The sequence below is a fragment of the Dipodomys ordii genome, unplaced genomic scaffold, assembly GCF_000151885.1.
Source record: "Dipodomys ordii isolate 6190 unplaced genomic scaffold, Dord_2.0 Scaffold13, whole genome shotgun sequence".
NCBI lineage: Eukaryota > Metazoa > Chordata > Mammalia > Rodentia > Heteromyidae > Dipodomys > Dipodomys ordii.
This window is the reverse complement of record NW_012267229.1, coordinates 7,168,608-7,186,650: the sequence shown is the minus strand read 5'-3', so window position 1 is coordinate 7,186,650 and position 18,043 is coordinate 7,168,608. Positions and strand designations below refer to the sequence as shown.

At 36.1% G+C, this 18,043-nt stretch overlaps 1 protein-coding gene across 2 annotated transcripts in view; it reads left to right on the top strand.

Annotated features, from left to right (window-relative positions):
• Positions 1–18,043, top strand: part of Plcb1 (phospholipase C, beta 1 (phosphoinositide-specific)) — a 614,138-nt gene that overhangs the window by 206,797 nt on the left and 389,298 nt on the right. For both annotated transcript variants that reach the window (XM_013011003.1, XM_013011004.1), the window contains exon 3: positions 2,443–2,511. In XM_013011003.1, the coding sequence (XP_012866457.1) occupies positions 2,443–2,511 (69 nt within the window). The remainder of the gene's footprint in view (positions 1–2,442; positions 2,512–18,043) is intronic.

The following is an 18,043-nucleotide window of genomic DNA, read 5'->3' as shown; positions in this document are numbered from 1 at the left end:
AAGGTCTGCTCAATCTGAAGTTGATTGTTGTGTATCATAGTCAACATAACTCTTGCAGTTTTTCTTACACAATTCCTGCCATTGCACATTTGTACTTGTTCTTTCTTCTCTCTATAACCACCTTTCCTTCTAAACACACACACACACACACACACACACACACAATGTTGTAAGGCTGGCACATTCCTTTTACTATTGTGAGCTGGCAGAAAATATATGCCATGGCCTCCCGATGCCTATGTCAACAGGCACTTTAAAGTAATTTCTCTGGTAGACAATAATTGGATCATTTATGTGCTCCTCCAAATGGAGAACTGACTCTTTCATTTTCTGGTTCAACCCAACTGGCCTTTACCTGACACAGAGCTGACATTTAATAAACAACGTTCAAGCAATTTCATTATTGACTTTTTTAGCTTGAATGAATTTCTCAAGACAACATCTCCAAAATGCACCATTAGTTTGTGCCAAATTCTGAATCTTAACGAGTAGATAGAAATTCCAGCATTTTTAATCTTCTCTTTCCTTGCCTTACTATTCTTCCTCCATATTGCTTCTCTCTTCCTATTATATACCTTGATTTTGTCCCCTGACTCTTACATCTCTTCTCAATTCCCATATTCTAGATTAATCTTCTTCAAGCTTGCTTTCCTTCTTCCTATTTCCTCTCTTCTACACAATGGTTTGCTTGTTATTTTTGTGGAGATTAAAAAAAGAAGTTTTGTGCTAGTCAAGTTCCTTATGTCTTACTTTTTATCTCCCCTCTCACTCCAAGCTAATTGATGTGTTTACTTAAGAATAGCATCAAATCTTAGACTGAAAGTATTGTTTCCTAACAATGTTGTTTCGGATGGCAGGATAATTGCATCACAACTCTGTCCTGAAATCTCTTTGGCAGGTTGCCATATATCACACCAAAGAATTTGAACTAATTTGTACAGGGCTATCCACAACATGAAATGGACCAAAAGGTCTTCTAAAATGGGAAAAAGTAAATGTGCAATGTTCCATTAGGGAAGTGAGGTAGGTGGAGCCAGGCGTTTTGTTGGATCTGCTGAGCAGGTTTGTAGTTCAGGGAGATCCCACTTTCTGTTTCATCCTTATTGTGCTGCAACATTGGAGAAATTATCACATGTTTCTCCAGATATTTGGAAACTATGAGTGGCTGTTTGCAAAACCTGCCTGGGAATATAATCATCCAACACTTGCAATCTTAGAGTCTATGACCAATCATACACACCTGTGTCCAGAGGGTCTGTTAATAGCTGAATGACAATGTATTGCCTCCTCTAGGAGAAGGTGATTAGATTGCTGCATAGCCTTTCTGGCCAGTGACAGTTCACGGTGTAATTTGGTGACACACATGGCTCAACTTTCATGGCTTTATGTCCTTGGGTCCACTTTCTGAGTTTCTAACCTTCTGATGTCTTCCATGACTTTTCTTCATCCAAAGAGAATGTGGAATGCCCCCAGTATGAATTATCTCCCCCACTACTACCATGGCTTCAAGGTTATTATGTTTTACTCATGTACCTCTTGATTCTTCTTCTTATCACTTTTTCCTATTAGTTATACCCTCTAAGTGCTTAAAAGCTATGGATTTCTCAAGGTTTGGCCCCAAACCTCTTAGTGTATTCTTTTCTGAGTTATTTTTTTCATGTTGTATCCTCAAATTTGGATGAGCCCTTTTCCTTCACACATCTATTCACCAAGCTTAATAACTTCTCCATAAGTCTCTCCTTTAGCTATCCTCTGTCCATTGTCTACCTTTAGCAGTTAACAACATTTGTCATTGACATACTCTCCCATTGACATATATATAGGTACTATCACCCGCATGTACATTTGTTGGCAATCCAGAGAAGCAAATGTATTGTATATGTCTTGGACCCCAGAGAAATGTGCATATTGTGGATGTTCAATGATGATAATTAATACATGTTCTCATGATCATCGTATGAAGTCTGTGTGTAAAAGGCTGGACTAGGGGAGACAGATCCATCTTTACTTTGGCCAGATGAGCTAGGAGGGTAAATGAGCAGATGGAAACATCACCTTGACCCATTTACCTAATTATCTATCCTCTGACAAGCCTTCATATTCTCACCCACTCTCAGTGATGGCAGGATGATTTTCAATGGGTGAACAAGAAAGACTAATCCCTCATGACTTAGCAATGGTATGGAGAATAGCCCAGAGACTTAAATCGTGAATTTCATTCTTTCAGAATGTGTTAATAAATGGAACAGTTATTAGTGATCTTTTTTTGTTTTACCACAATTCTACTGAGAAGTGACAGAAAAAGGAAAAAATATCTCAACTACAGAGAAACTCTCAGGCAAGTCTCAAGACAGTGTTCTTTTTTTAAGGATGTCAATGGTGTAAAAATAAAGAAGAAGAATCTTTGTAGTTGCTTAACAGATTCTCATTTTTGCCTTCCAGGAGACGGAGCTGTTAGATCTTAGTCTCGTCAAAGATGCCAGGTGTGGGAAACATGCCAAAGCTCCCAAGGTAGGAAGCTGAGCGTCGGGTCCATACCAGCTGCTGCCTTGATTATTTATCTGTGTCATGATATCAACTAATTGCCCCAATTAAAAGTTTCTCTGTTGTAGATGTTGTAAAACACAACAGCCAATCTGCTCGAAATACTTCCACTTTTATTAAAGGATGGAAATAATGAGAGAGCATATGGACAGTGAGACCTAAATGCTTGCCCATTGCCCTGTGATTTTGTTTTTATTTGAAGAAAAGTACAAGTTATAAATTAAGCATGCCTAACTGGAAATTATGGAATCACAAATACTCCAAATTCTGAAGCATTTTAGACTAGATTTAATACCACAAATGAAGAGTTCCACACATGACCTCTTGTGAAAATCACTGCCAAAATGCAGGTGTGCTAAAGATGTGGTACAAAATTATTTTCAAGCCATGTTCATAAGATGAATATGAAACATGAATGTTTTTTCTAGACTTTGAAATATCTTATATGTTTGTGCAATTATTTCAAAATCTGAAAAATAACTGAAATATAAAACTCTTCTTGGCCCAATCATTTTAGATATGAGGTATCTAACTTGTACTGCTTAATTCTAAATCGTTAAGATGAGCTTGGAATTTCTTGGAAATTTATCCTTGATCCTCTTAAGCATGCATACATCATGAACTAACCTTTAGATATGATGAACGGAGATTTGATATAGGTCAAATGCTCTACAACTAAAGCAATTCATCTGGGAGCCAACAGATGCTAAAGTGTTAGGTCTGTAAATGTTATTAGTGAAGATCACCGCACTGTGGAATCAGTTGTGTGGGATGACATTTGTTCTGCTTTCAAAAACATCCTAAAGGAGATATTCAAAGAAATGCTTACAGTTTATTTTTTAACAAAGTATTGCATCAAGAAGAAATACATGTTTAAATTTGTATTACAGATAATCAATTAGGTGCAGCAGTAGTAGAATGTGTTGAATTGCCATCTAAGTTGAATTATTTTATTGTGAATTAATTCATAATTTACATATTATAAATTAATTCATTGTATGGAAAATGTAGTACTCAAGTACTTTACTTTCAGCATAAACAGAATTAGCAAATAGTAGCCTTGTGATGGGGGAGTCAGTCCTTTCCATAGTTGATAGGAAAACTAGCAATTTTTCTTTTTAGTCTCTTCTTACAGAATTATATTTTATCCTCAGAAAGTTAACAGTTCTTTTGACATCCAAAAGATCTGGGAAAAAATCACTTGGAATGATTTATTGTTTGGAGATATAAAAAAGCAGCAGGTATTTTCTGGCAGCAATAGGTTCTAGAATACAGCAAACACAGATGCAGGGATTTGGCTGAAAATCTTAAAATGATCTATAATGAAATGTGAAAAAAATATAAATATTTGCATGAAGAACTGTTTCCCAAGAAGGCTTCTGAAAATGTTTCAAGTGTAATTCTTCCATTATTTTCAATATATTTTAGGAATAGGGGATCATCTGTTTTTTCAGTTTGGTATTAAGAGTTTCATGATCAATACTTCAGTGATTATTCAAAATTGTTTAGATTTTAGTGAAGGAAAGATGCTTTTATTTATTTATTTTTGTTTTTCCAAAAACCTTCCAGCCATGTTTCACATAAGTCTGTTACTTCCAAGGTAGCTTTGAAAGCATTGATAAGGTAGCTTTGAAACTTCTCTTTGAACATCTCCTTATTGGCTTCCCATGAAATTTCAGTATCAGTATTGACTAAAGACAGCTGTCCACCTCGAAACCTGCTGGGTCTTAAGCATTGGGAGTCAAAGTGAATTCTACTGCCGCATAAACAGTTCCTGGCTAGAATCTATCTCCTTACTACAGTTCACAGTTAACTTACCACTTGAGCTGCATTGATGGATGTGGTTTAATAAATATCTATTGGATGTTCATAAATGAACACAAGTAGCACTTGTACTCTGCACAGCTGATAAACTACTATTAGATCCTAAAATACTCTTGAGAACAAATTTTTAACACTCAGAACACTCTGGCTTTGTTGTTTTTGTTCATATAGAACCATTTGCTTTCTCTGTGGAGAATTTCTCCTCTTAGCTTTCTTGTTCCCCCCATTTCCTCTTCCTTACTTGTTTTTAAAAGCTTTGCTCTACTTTAATATATTAAAAGCTTGCATTTGTTTGATCTTACCTGTGTGGCCTTCCTAGACTTTTTTCTGTTAGATTCAGGGATGATAATAATAAGTACTTGACCTGAATGCTGTCAGAAATCAATGAAATACTTCATTAGTGAACTTTTAGCATGGGAGTTCTCAAATTTAACTGCTCGTGAAATCACCTGGGAAACTTTTCTTAAAAAACTGCTATTACCTGTTTTCTATCTCCAGGATTTTTGTGCTTCATGAATCTAATTAATATAGCTAGAACACAAGCATCAAGATGCTGGAAGGAACTTTTCAGTGAAATTTGAGCACTGCTAGTTTAATTCATGCTGATATTTAATGAGCAGTTGCTAAATATTTGCCACTCTTCTTGATATGATCAGATTCTTTGTGGTTCTGATAGAACCCAAGGTCTTGTACAGTTAGACAAACACTCTACCTCTGTGCTATACCCCAACTCCTTATTGTTGGTTTTATTTTTGCTTCTATTTTTAAAAATCAAATCAGATTTGTAGGAAATAAATTTTCTTTTCTGCCTCTCTTCCTTTCCTTCCTTCCTTCCTTCCTTCCTTCCTTCCTTCCTTCCTTCCCTCCCTCCCTCCCTCCCTCCCTCCCTTCCTTCCTTCCTTCCTTCCTTCCTTCCTTCCTTCCTTCCTTCCTTCCCTCCCTATTTTTCTTTCTTTTATTTTTGTGCTGGTACTAGGCTTGAACTGAGAGCCTGAGTGCTCTCCCTTAGTGTTTTCACTTAAGGATGGTGTTCTATTGCTTGAATCACAGCTTCACTTCCACATTTATTGTCTTAAATTGGAAAAGTTTATGACATCCAGTTGGATGGAGAGCCTAGTTTATGTGGAACCATAGGCAAGAAAGAAACTGATGGGAATATCAGTGCAAAAATCATTGACAACGACAATCCCACCTCTAATGGGATAAATAAAAAAATACAGTTTATTTTAATGTTTGCAATGTATTGGAATGAATTGTATTGGAATGAATTTATAAAATGATGGGTTCATGTAAAGTCTTGTTTGGCTGCTCAATTAATGCCACCACCATTCTTAAGACTTGCCTCTATTGTTCTATATTGGGCCCCTTTTCTGGCCTCAGATCTCCTTCGGTGATGCCTTCTGCACATCACTTGTAAGCCATTGACTTAACCCCATGACAACTGTTCTTATAAGGTATTGACTGAGAGATAAGCTGTCCTCCAGTCTTCCAGAATGATTACTGCAGGTTATCTTGTTTAAGAAATATGTGGACTACAAGAAAGTGTCTAGATAGGACACCACTAAGATTCTGGAATAATAGTATAAAATTTACAGCAGAAAATTAAAAGTGTAGAGAAATATTGGGTACTTTAGAGAACACCTGTAATCCCAGTACTTACAAAACTTATGCTGGAAGACAGGGAGTTGGACCTATTGGGTTCTATACAGCAAGATTCTATCTCAATAGGCTGTAAACAAATAGAATAAAAGCATGAAGTGTAGACTGAGAAAAGTTTGGCAGCTCAGGATGAGCAGGCAGTGGAACAGAAGGACAGATTGAGTGCAAGACTTTTAAAGTGTCTAGACTACCACAAAGCAAAGAACAGTATCTGTAGAGTAGATATTTATCAAAACAACCCAGGCGCCCTGAAAATGTTTTTCTGTTATTCATATTATTATTTTTTTTGGTTCTCGCAGCATCTCGTTACACACAAATTTAACATCTAGTTGAAAATGAGCTGTTTCTGTGCCTGCTGTGATTTGAAATGACATTGGTAGGAAATGGAAAAAGCTTCCGTGTGCTGCCCTCTTAATGAGACTAAATGTTTCTCCCGACATAACATACAATGCCAGATCTGCCCTGGCTTTAGACTTTTTGTTGAGGCTACTAGTTATAAAATTGTTCATTTGGAAAACTTTGGGAGATATATTCTTTGATAAAATAAATGTAAACTCCAGAAGAAAAGTATAACTTATCCTTTGAAATGTGAAATTTATTTCTTTTTCCTTGTTTGTTCCCTCACTCCATCCTTTCCTGCATTTACGAAGGTGCTGATAAAGACCTCTCGCTTCTGTTATATGCCCGTACTCCTGGGTAGTCTTTCAACATGCTCTTTGCTTTTAAAAAAGAGTGTTTGTCTCTATAGCTTTGGCTCTATTAGTAGCTCTTAACCCAACAGATCCATTTAATAGCTCATCAACATTAATAAAATGAAATACACTTGACTGAAATTAAAATTATCAGGGTTTTGTGTAGAGCAAATTGTTTTCTGACACATTTCTGTATACATAAATTTATACTACAAAAAGTGTATTTATTACTAAATGCCATTGAAGAGAGATTTCAAAGATGATAGTTGAAATCAGGGGCTGGTGGCTCAGGCCTATAATCCTAGCTACTCAAGAGGCTGAGATCTGAGGATCACTATTCTAAGCCAGCCTGGGGCAGAAAAGTCCCTGTGAGACTTATCTCCAATTATCCACTAAAACACTGGAAATTGCACTGTGGCTCAAGTGGAGCTCTAACCTTGAGCACAAAGAGGCTCAGCGACAATGCCCAGGCCCTGAGTTCAAGCCCCACCCCTGACCAAAAAAAAGTAAAATAAAAACAAAAAAGATGCAACTTGAAGGTAATTTTCTTTCCCAGGATTCTAAGGGTATACTGAGTCTTCAGATATATTCATACAGGAGATGAATTAGTAAAGTGGAGATCAAAGTTCATATGCCAGCTCTGCCATTAGCTTACTTCAAGAAACTGTGTCTTCTGCTCAGACCTCTACTTTCTCATCTGTGAGATGGGGTATCCATTTACTTTGCTTTAGCTCTTAATTCCAAGTTTTAAATTTAGGAGTTAACCAAGCCAAAACTTTTTCTCCTATGGATTCTAAGTCTGGTGTTGAACAAGTTGACCTAACTTAAAACATCTTAATGTGGTCATGGCAAATCAGATGCAGCATTCAAAAAAATCAGATTGCACTCTAATCAAGTAAGAAGCTATTCAAAGAAACAGTAAGAAAGGTGCACTTTGTATGCAGCTTCTTGAAAGCAATTCTCAGTTTCTTTGGGCTTCTCCAAGGAACATCATGATAAGTGATCATCTTCCAACTTCAGTGCACAAATATTACATGCAAACAGCAATATTTGTGAAAGGTATTTCTGTTTACTTTTAAATGGCTTTATAGATGTAAAGGAAATTATTTCACATGTTACCTGCCCATCAGTTATTTCTTTTTTTCTTTTCTTTTCTTTTCTTTTTTTTGTGAACATACTGTACAGAGGGGTTACAATTACCTGGGCAGGATAATGCATACATTTCTTATCAAGCATTGCAGCCTCCTCCTTTTGTTTACCCTTCACATCCCTTCCCAGCCTCCCCCCGACCCGCCCCACCCAATCCTCCCCCCTCTCCACCCCCCACCCCACACCAACATTGTAAAGCTCGTTTTCAACATGACAACTTGTACTTCTCATTGTTGCAACAGGTCCACCTGTACCCTTAAACAACTGGTTTTTTCCCATCTCCTCCACAAGTTATACTGACATCAAATATAGTGAAAGCAGGGGTTATACTGTGGGGGAGGGACATACAAAGCAGCGAAGAGATAATCTTATAAATGCGTTAGAAACAAATGCATGAAAGAAAAAAACATTAAAATACATATCTAAGGGTTCATTTTCCTAACATCACATTATCTGACCTTTTCCGCTTGACTCATACATATACTAGATATTATTTCTATGGATAAATGCCAGTTTCTTTAACACTATATATCATGTTAATTTCAGCATGCCTATCTTATAAATATCTAGGTCAACAATTAGATTCTAGATGATGTATAATACTACCAAAATTCCATAAGGCAGATTAGACAACTTAAATTTTTAAATTTGATTAGGTTTTGCTTTACTAACTCTACACAGAAACTCATGACATTCTTATTTCATTATGAATTACTTTGACAAGTATACATTGAGTGACAATTTCTGTCATACACTCTTTCTTTCTATTCTCTGGGAAATCTTTGATTTACATGGCACCAGTGGCTCATGCTTGCAATCCTAGCTACTCAAGAGACTGACACTGAGGATCTTGGTTCAAAGCCAGCCTGGGAAGGAATGACCCTAAGATTCTTATCTCCAATTAAGCATCAAAATGTTAAAAGTAGAGCTGTGGCTCACGTGATAGAGCTCCCAACTTGATAAAAATCTCAGAGACAGTGCCCAGGCCCTGAGTTTAAGTCCCAGTACTGGCACACATGTACATGTGTCTACACACACATACACACACACACACACACCTAATTTGTTGTGTTTGCTGATAATGACTTCCATCCTTGTATGTTTCATCTAGTCATAGTGATATCTCTGAGTGGAATGTTGCACAGCACAGCATGACATGACTTGTAGCCCATACACAAACTCCAGAACATCATAGAATTGAAGAGACCAACAACAGGCCGGGCACTAGTGGCTCATACCTGTATTCCAAACTACTCAGGAGGCTGAGATCTGAGGATTGCAGTTCAAAGCCAGCCCATGAGACTCTTATCTCCAATTAGCCACCAGAAAACAGGAAGTGACACTGTGGCTCAAGTGGTAGAGCGCCTGCTTTGAGCTGAAGAGCTCAGGGACAGTGCCCAGGCCCAGAGTTCAAGCACCATGACTGACCCCCTCCACCCCACCCCAAAAAGAAGAGACCAACAATAGAGAGTTCCAACTGAAAGCAGAAAGATAGCATGGGAGATTATAGACCATGGGTGACACATGGACTTGCTATTATATAGAGAATAGTCGAACAAATTCTAGTAAGGTGTATTCCCAAGAAAAAGACATGAATTAAGTGAAGAAGAAAACTAGGTGAATGACCATAGGAAGAGCATTGCAGGAAGAAGGTACAGTAAGAGCAAAGTCCCTGAGATGGGAACATACACGGCAGGCAGTTTTGCATAGCCATGTAGCTCCAGTGAAGTCCAGGCCTCATTTGACCATGCTAATCACTCGGACTTTTCCTAAGTCATTAAAAAGAATGAAGTGAACCAGGCACGGGTAGCTCAAGTCTGCAATCTTAGTTACTCAAGAGGCTGAGATCTGAGGATCACAGTTTGAAGCCAACTTGAGCAGAAAAGTCTGTGAGACTCTTATTTCCAGTTATACCACTAAAAAGCAGGAAGAGCTGTGGCTCAAGTGGTGGGGTGATAGCTCTTAAAAAGAAGAAAAAAATAAAAGCTCAGGGACACGCTTAAGATATGAGTTCAAGACCTAGCAACTGCACAAAAATAAAAAAGAAATGAAAAGGAGAATGAAAGGAAGAAGACAGTGACAGTTCTGATCAGGGGAATAACAAGGTCTGAGCTCCTGAAAGTCTGGGTGGTAACTGGGTTGAATGTATACTACAGGGGACAAAAAAGAAGCAAAAGGGACAAAGAAGTTGGCTGTTGCACACATCCTGGGTAAGGGTCATAGTGACAATGACTGAAGTATAAATAGGGAGGTGGTAAAAATAAGTTCGACTCTGGAAATCACTCATGGCTCACACTTATCATCCTACCTACTCATGAAGGTAAAATCTGAGTATGTTTGAAGCTAGTCTGGACAGAAAAGTCCCTGAGATTATTATCTCCAATTCAACAAACTCTGGAAGTAGAGGGTAGCTCCAGTGGAGTAGACTAGAGGAAAAACTGCCGAGGGAGAGTGCCCTGGCCCTAAGTTCAAGCTCTAGTCCCAGTGTGTATGCATGTACACAGGCTCATACACACACACACACACACACACACACACACACACACACATACACACACAAAGCAGGGTTTGTGTTAAAGATAAGACATAGGGTTTGTGAATATGTTGGATGTGAAGAATGAGGAGAAAGAATGAATTAAAAAACAATTAGTGGTGTTTGGACTTGAGACATTTCAGAGTTGACTTGTCATGTTCTGATATGGAAAAGAAGAAGAGAACTCGTTTGAATAGAAAAATCCACTATGGGTTGGGTTCATAATGTTTAAAATGCCTACTAGGCAATAGATGGTGTAGAGATGACATCAAGTCTGGAGTTCAGGAGATATGTTGATCCTGGAGTTGCAGCTTTGTGTTTTAAAGTTTGAAGTTTGGCTGAGATCTCCTAAGAAATATACGTTTCAATGAATGAGGTCCAAGGTCTGAGTCCTGGAGCTTCAAGCATATAGACTTTGAATTAGCAAAAGAGAATTAGCAAAAGAAAATAGGAATGGCATGCACCTAATGAGTTGCAAGCTGAATGAAAACAGATACGTACTCTAATATCTGTTGATGACATGTAGCATGTATTTAAAAAGAGAATGGTACAAATAGGCCTTTCAAATGTATACTAAGTGAAATAAGCCAGATATAGAAGAGCACATATATTATGAATCCATTCATATGTGAGGTATATATAATACTCAAATTCATAGAATATAGTGGTAGATACCAGAAAGATGAAGAAGAGAGTAAGGGCAGGGGGTGGGGGGAGGAGGTTTGTGGTTTAAGAGGCATAGACTTTAATTTAAGAAGATGAAAAATGTCTTACCGATGAACAGTGGTGTTGGTGGTATAACAGTGTGAATCCACTTAATGCCCCTGAACTTTACATTGAAAACTGTCAATATTATGCTGTTTATACTTTAGCACAATAAAAAGAGGAACAGCTAGGCAGGAAACAGAAGACAGAACAGCTTTTACCCTAGGCTCTGAAAACATTGTTTGAGAAGGAGGGAGTAAATGGTGTATTTGGGTCAAGTGGTAAATTTCCTTTGGGCCTTTATTTTATTCCCGAAACTTCTCTTTTAGATACTTTTCTAATTTTTCTGAAGATATCACTGGGCCCATATTTGCTTGGAGGATTTTTTCCTATATCATGAGAATTTCTAGCTAATACCCGAAACAAACTTTTAATAAATTGTGGATGCCAGTATATAAATCTCATAATGAGCTGTTATTTGGATATTATACAACAATGATTTCCATGAATCATCTGTGAGGCCTGGTATTGCCATGAGTGCTGTATTTATCATCCTCTTTTGCTGATTATAAGCTGTGCTGGTGACTTGGTATGGATTTACCCTAGTGTGAAACCAACACCATAAAACTTGCTTTATGAATGAGGATTAGAAGAGAATACATTACACAACAAAATAGAAGTTGTTGTTATTGTTGTTTCTTCCCTTTATCACCTGATTATTAACACGACCAACCTTTGGCCCTTATTCCTGTCTTTAAATATTTCTTATATTACTTCCCATGTTGCAATACATTGTAAAAAGAAAAAAGTTGTTAGTTTTTGTTATTCTGATTCCATAGATGTTTTTCTTTTATCTTTGATAAATGGAAAAAATGGGGCTAAAAATTCACAAAATTTTTGGTGTGTATATGTGTGCATGTATGTATAGCTCTGTGTATATGACTATGTATATATGTGAGTCTGTGATAGCTTTGACAACTATTCACATTTATTTTCAAATGTAAATTATATGGCATATTTCCTATTTTAATGTTCATTAAATTCCATAGATGTCAGTGGTTTCCTTGGAAACAAAACCTTTATATAACGAGTAAGAGATCTGGTAGCAGAAATATCAGCATTGTAGGGGAGCAGGAAGGGGAATGTTGAGTAATGGCTTCCTTGGTAGATATTTGCGCTGAAATTATTCAGCCTTTCTGCCTACCCCTTACCTGTGGCCATTCAATAGTGAACAAGAAAGCTTCTTTAAACTACCATAAAGGTATAGAGTATGCTCTCTAATAGCCAAGTGCTTTATACAGTGTGTGTGTGTGTGTGTGTGTGTGTGTCTGTGTGTGTGTGTGTGTGTTTTAAGCTATCTTAAATATGCTGTCTTTTCCTAGGGTATTAGTATCATTTCTCATGTTTAAAAAGAGGATGGTATTTCTCTTATCAACAGTTAAATTGAATAATACTTACATTACCCAATATATAAATGTGCATCAACTTACAAAATACCACGAACTGAAAACGTGTGTGGAGAGAATCATGATTCTGTGTTTTTCTAAAACCGCAAGTATCTTAGTAGATTCCTGCCTAAGAGTTCAATAGGCCCTTGAAAGGTTGTGGAGGTTAGGTAAGGAAGAGGCCTCAATTCTTCAAAGAGGTCATAGTAGAAATCTAATGTGGCATACAAGGACATTTTCTTTGTGACCCAGGTGGACTCATTGTTGAAAATCTGAGTTCACTAAACCTCAGGTCTTTTCAAGATGTTGTAGCTCAATTTTATCCTTGCTTCTATCAGTAATTTTGATTGAGATGCAATACCATTCTACAGTGGTGCAGAGTTGCATTTTGGAAAACATTTCTGTTTTAATTCTTTCCTATGCAAAAAATACGCCACCTTGTGGATTTGTCTGAGATGCATGTCCTAAACTAATTTTGTATAGGGACCTATTCTCCAAACTAGGGCTTTCCATCTTGGTTTTAATGTAAAGGCAATGAGAAACACTTGGGGAGCTTTTAGAATCTTGTCCTGTCCACACTTGGATCAATTAAATTAAAATTTCTGCTGTGGGGCCCTGGCACCATGTTTCCTTTAATGCTCCCTTGAGGTTTTGGTGTTCAGCCAAGTTTGAAAATCCATTACTGCACGTAAAAAGAATACCAGCTTAAATAGATAGTTTCTCTTTTTACAGATAGGAATTCTATTCCAAAAGACAATTCAAATTTTGCCAATTTTTATTTTTTTTTACTTGTCAAAGAAAATACTGTTTGTTCTAGCCTTCTTTACAGTTGAGCACTAAAGAAAAAGATGTTAAGACATGTGTCTCCTGATGGTCCTAACAGATCTATTCTGATAAGGAAGAGTTGTATTGGCTATAGCCTACTCCAATGGCTTGATTTTACCTTAATTATCCCTTTAAAATTCTATTTTCCCCAAACAACTACATTTTAAGATAGGAGGGATAAGACTTCAACATATGTATTTTGAGAGGTTGTAATTTAGCCCATGAAATTTTTTTTAAAAGTTTGTGATTTACTTCTTTATAAGAAGCATTGTGAGATTATTTCACTGTTGATCTGATCATGGTAAGTGGATATTTTCTTTATAAAAATCAATACGAATGTCAAAGTGAATAAAGTTTTGTAGCCAGAACCATTATATATATATATATATATATATATATATATATATATATATATATGCTATTCTGAAGGGTCTTTATTGTAGAATATGATGTTTGTTTTCTTACCCACCAGCACTTGCTTTTGCAATCCCTGGAGCACCCAGCATGTGTCTTTGTACATTGTAAGTACCTCATAAAGAGTAATCATAAAGGGCACAGGCCCTTGGGTCAGACAGCCAAGCCTCATAGCCCATTAGAAGCTGTACAACACAAATTATTTCACATCATTAGACTTAGTTTCCCCGTTTCAAACAATCTCTCTGTTTATCTCATATGTTTACTGTCAGGACCCAAAAATTCAATGAAACTATGCAAAAAGAATGAGCACAACAGTCATTTGATTGTAAGTTTTTAATATATTTTAGCTGTAATTGTGAATGCATTTTACTAAATAGACAACATGTGTAACTCATGCTTTGGGATCTAGTGTAATAAGCAAAAGCAAATTAAATCTGCATCCTTCACCTGTTTGTACTATAATTTCATGCATGACTGTGAATTACATCACACTGAGAAATTTATACTTTTTCTAGTTCTGGTATTTAACTTGCCTTTAAAAACCTACTTTTTGTATGTTAAGTATAAAAACTAAATGTGAAGTCTATTTATCTTTGCAGTGGAATACCTACGCCCAGAGAACTATTATGGCAATCATTGTGCTAGGACTTACAGTTCTGATTTAGAAAACTGTCTCAATTTGCCCACAGTTAAAAGATTTTCCCAACAATCAAAATGATGTTAGAACAATTTTCTTGCAGTTAAGAACATATCGGTGTCTTTTTCTGCTCCAAGCAGTCATTGAAGCAAAATGCAAAGCACTATTTTGAAATGGAGTAACAAAATTTGGGGTCAAAGAAACCCAGATTCAAACCTCAGTGCACATATTAGCTAGAACGAATAGAGGAATGTGCATTCATTGCTCTGTGAATGATAAATACCTGCTGGATGGAATTGTCTGATGAGTTGTAGTATGGCTGGTAATAAAACACATGTTTGACTTTAGGAGTTCGCTCATAACTACTGTGTCTCTACCTGCTTTAAATTCACTTTGCATCCTATTTTTCTTAGCACTCAGTGATACTGAGCTTATATGCATATATATATATATATATATATATATATATATATATTACTTAAATCACCTAACTTGGGAGATTAGGTAAGTATTTGGCAACCACTGACACATGGTTGGAAAGGGAAATACTCAGATATAATTTGACATATGATTTGGCTGAGGAAAAAAGTTTAAAATGGAAATCATTCCTGAAACTTTGAGATGCTATCTTTATCATTCCTTTCTAGTCACAGTAGACTGAGTACTGTTAGATTTTTCAGGTGATGCTTGTGTTATGTATTGGATATTTGTGTCACCTGTAAAAATTTACACATAAGCCATGTTATTAAGAGGTACAGTCTTTGTGAGTTGATTACATTGCTCACTTAAATTGGATTAAGGCTTTTATTTTCTAACTTAAATAATGCTTCACAAAAGATTCCATCGTGTAAAGATACAGTATTCAAGGCATTATTTTGAACTAGAGAGCAGACCTCATGTGATGGTGAACCTACAGGTGTTTTAATCTTGAATTTCTTACCCTCTAGAACTGTGAAAAAGAATTTCTAGTGTTTGTAGATCTCTTGGACTTGTGCGCTTTGCTAAGCAGTGCAGATGGATTTAAACATTGCATTTTAATTTGGTGTGGTCAGCTGGTAGAATCAATTAGAGGACTCATATCAGTCTTTTGAAAAGCTGACTTCCCTTTTCACTAAATGGAGATGGACAAGCAGAGTGCTCAAAGGTGGAGTTTGAGGAAATAATAGATCATGTGTTCTCTGCCTGGATCAGTCAACTGATGGATTCCTAATTTAATAACATGATTGAGAGATGATGGAAACTTTCAGACAGGGTCTTCTTGGAAAAATTAGGTCTGTGGGAAGGTCCTTGAGGACTTCATCTTGTCCTGAGCATCTCTCTGTCTCTTGCTTTCTGGCAAGTTAGAGGTGCACAGCCTGTATCACATGTTAAGCCTTGCCTCAGGCTCAAAGCCATGCATCTACCATCCAATCTGGGGTATAGTACCCAGATTGAAACCTCTGCAATTAGCAACCAAACTAAATAATTCACCCCTTTAAGTTGTTTTTCTCAAGTATTTGTCATAGTGCCCCCCCCAAAAAGCCCTAATTCACATAACCATAGAAAAAATGAAATAATACATCATGGCCTTTGAATGTGATGCGCAAGCTATTCTAATGGATGAAAGAATGCTTTCACTGTACTTTTCTTTCCTGAACATGAACACAGTTGACAGGCTTCATGATTTACAATGAAACTTCAGGTATTCAAAAAACCTAACTTAATTAATGTTATATAATAATTGTCAATTTAAAATTTAAAATGGACTAACAACACTGGTACTTGAAAATCCTTGTTAATAGATAAGAGGCTCTGTCAAAATTACCTTCGTGGCAATGGTCAAATCAAGTAATTTGTTTATCTCCATTTCCTTTTCCCTAGCATGAAACTAATAAAACTAGTTCTTTGATGCTGTATTACAGACCATAAGATAGGGTTCAAACCGTGGACTTCACATGTGATAACTCTGGTTATGCTGAGAGTAAAAGCTTGTGGATGTTGAATAGACTTGAATTATTAGTATCACACATTACATTCTATAGTGCTCACAATCCTTTCAAATATCCTCCCTTAGATTTTTGCAATTTTTTCATCTATATAATGCAGGATTTTATTCTCTGGCAAAAATTTCACTTTTAATGATATCTTGGATTTAAGAAAAAAAGATTTGCTCATTGTTCATGTTTCAAAAATAGTAAGAAAATGTTTTCATTTTTATATTAAATATTCTCTTACTTGACAATTTCAGGACTTGCAATATCTAGTTTATATTGCTTGCTAATTGTAAATTTTCTTTTTAAGAATTTGAAATGAAAAAAATTAAATCTTGCTATCTTTATTTGAAATGAAATATGTAAGTCATTCTATAGCTGGCATGAATTGTATTTGCTTTCATCTTGCTAGTTCCATAATTTCATGGGCTGTGACACATGCAAATAATCTGGGAAATTAAACAACTATTGACTTGATTATTCTTGCCACATCTCCACTGTCTAAAACAGAGGATAATGAGAGATTTATAGTTTTTCAATTATACTTCTGTATTAATGATTTTCTTACATTATTGTTTGAAGAGTGAATGGTGTTTACAAGGTGTGGACTACATATGCTTATGCAAATATCAGATGAAAATCTAAATAAAATTATTTCAGACCTCAGATTGGTTCTATCCTACAAAGGATTTGAAAACTCTGAATAAGGAAAACTGAAATGTATGTTTACGAAGTTTTGAAGTCAATAAGCTGTCAAATTAATGCTTTAAAATTATTATTGAAAAAGAGTAGGGCTTAGATATTAATGTAAAAACTAACTGGGTTATTTCACATGAGTGTTTAATAGAACTTTGGGAAAGTTTGTTAACAAAGTTAAATTGTGTAAGTAATATCAAACTGCACTCTATTTTCAATTTTATGGTTAGTTTCTCAAATTTTCATGGTTGGAGTTGAGCCTTTAAGTCAAATATTTAAAGTATACTTTCAAGCATTTGAAACACTGTGTAAAGGTTGAATAGATCCCTACATTTTTCATCTTTCAAAGAAAATCAAGTAAATTTTTCTTCTAGTATATAAAATATGGATCATCATAGTAGATTCTTTGCTCAGTAAGTATTTCCCCTGATACTGAACCGTGCCAGTTAGACCTAAAATCTTTCAAGTAAATTCTTAGAAATGTTCTAAGCTTTTTTTTTTATTATGTCCGTTGAATGTTATGCTTTTAATTTACCAATATTCATGTTGATTCAAGATTTGTAAAGTGAGAAACTACAATACCGTAACAGAAAAACAAATTTATTGAGCTGAACCAAACATTGCTGTATAAGTTGAACTGTTTGGCTATACGATGTTATGTATCTAAAACCTTTATCTGTGAAGGAAACAGTTGGGGAAGGCATAGAAAATTCAAGTGGGTCTTTGCACTGTGTTAATGTCATATTTCCATCGATTAATAAGGTGTAATATTTTTCATTTTATGACAGATATTCAGGCTACGCTGAATCCAAGTTAATTCAATTTTTTCTTTCTCCTTCCCTCCTTTCCTTTCCTTTCCTTTCCTTCCTTCCTTCCTTCCTTCCTTCCTTCCTTCCTTCCTTCCTTCCTTCCTTCCTTCCTCCCTCCCTCCCTCCATCCTTTCCCCT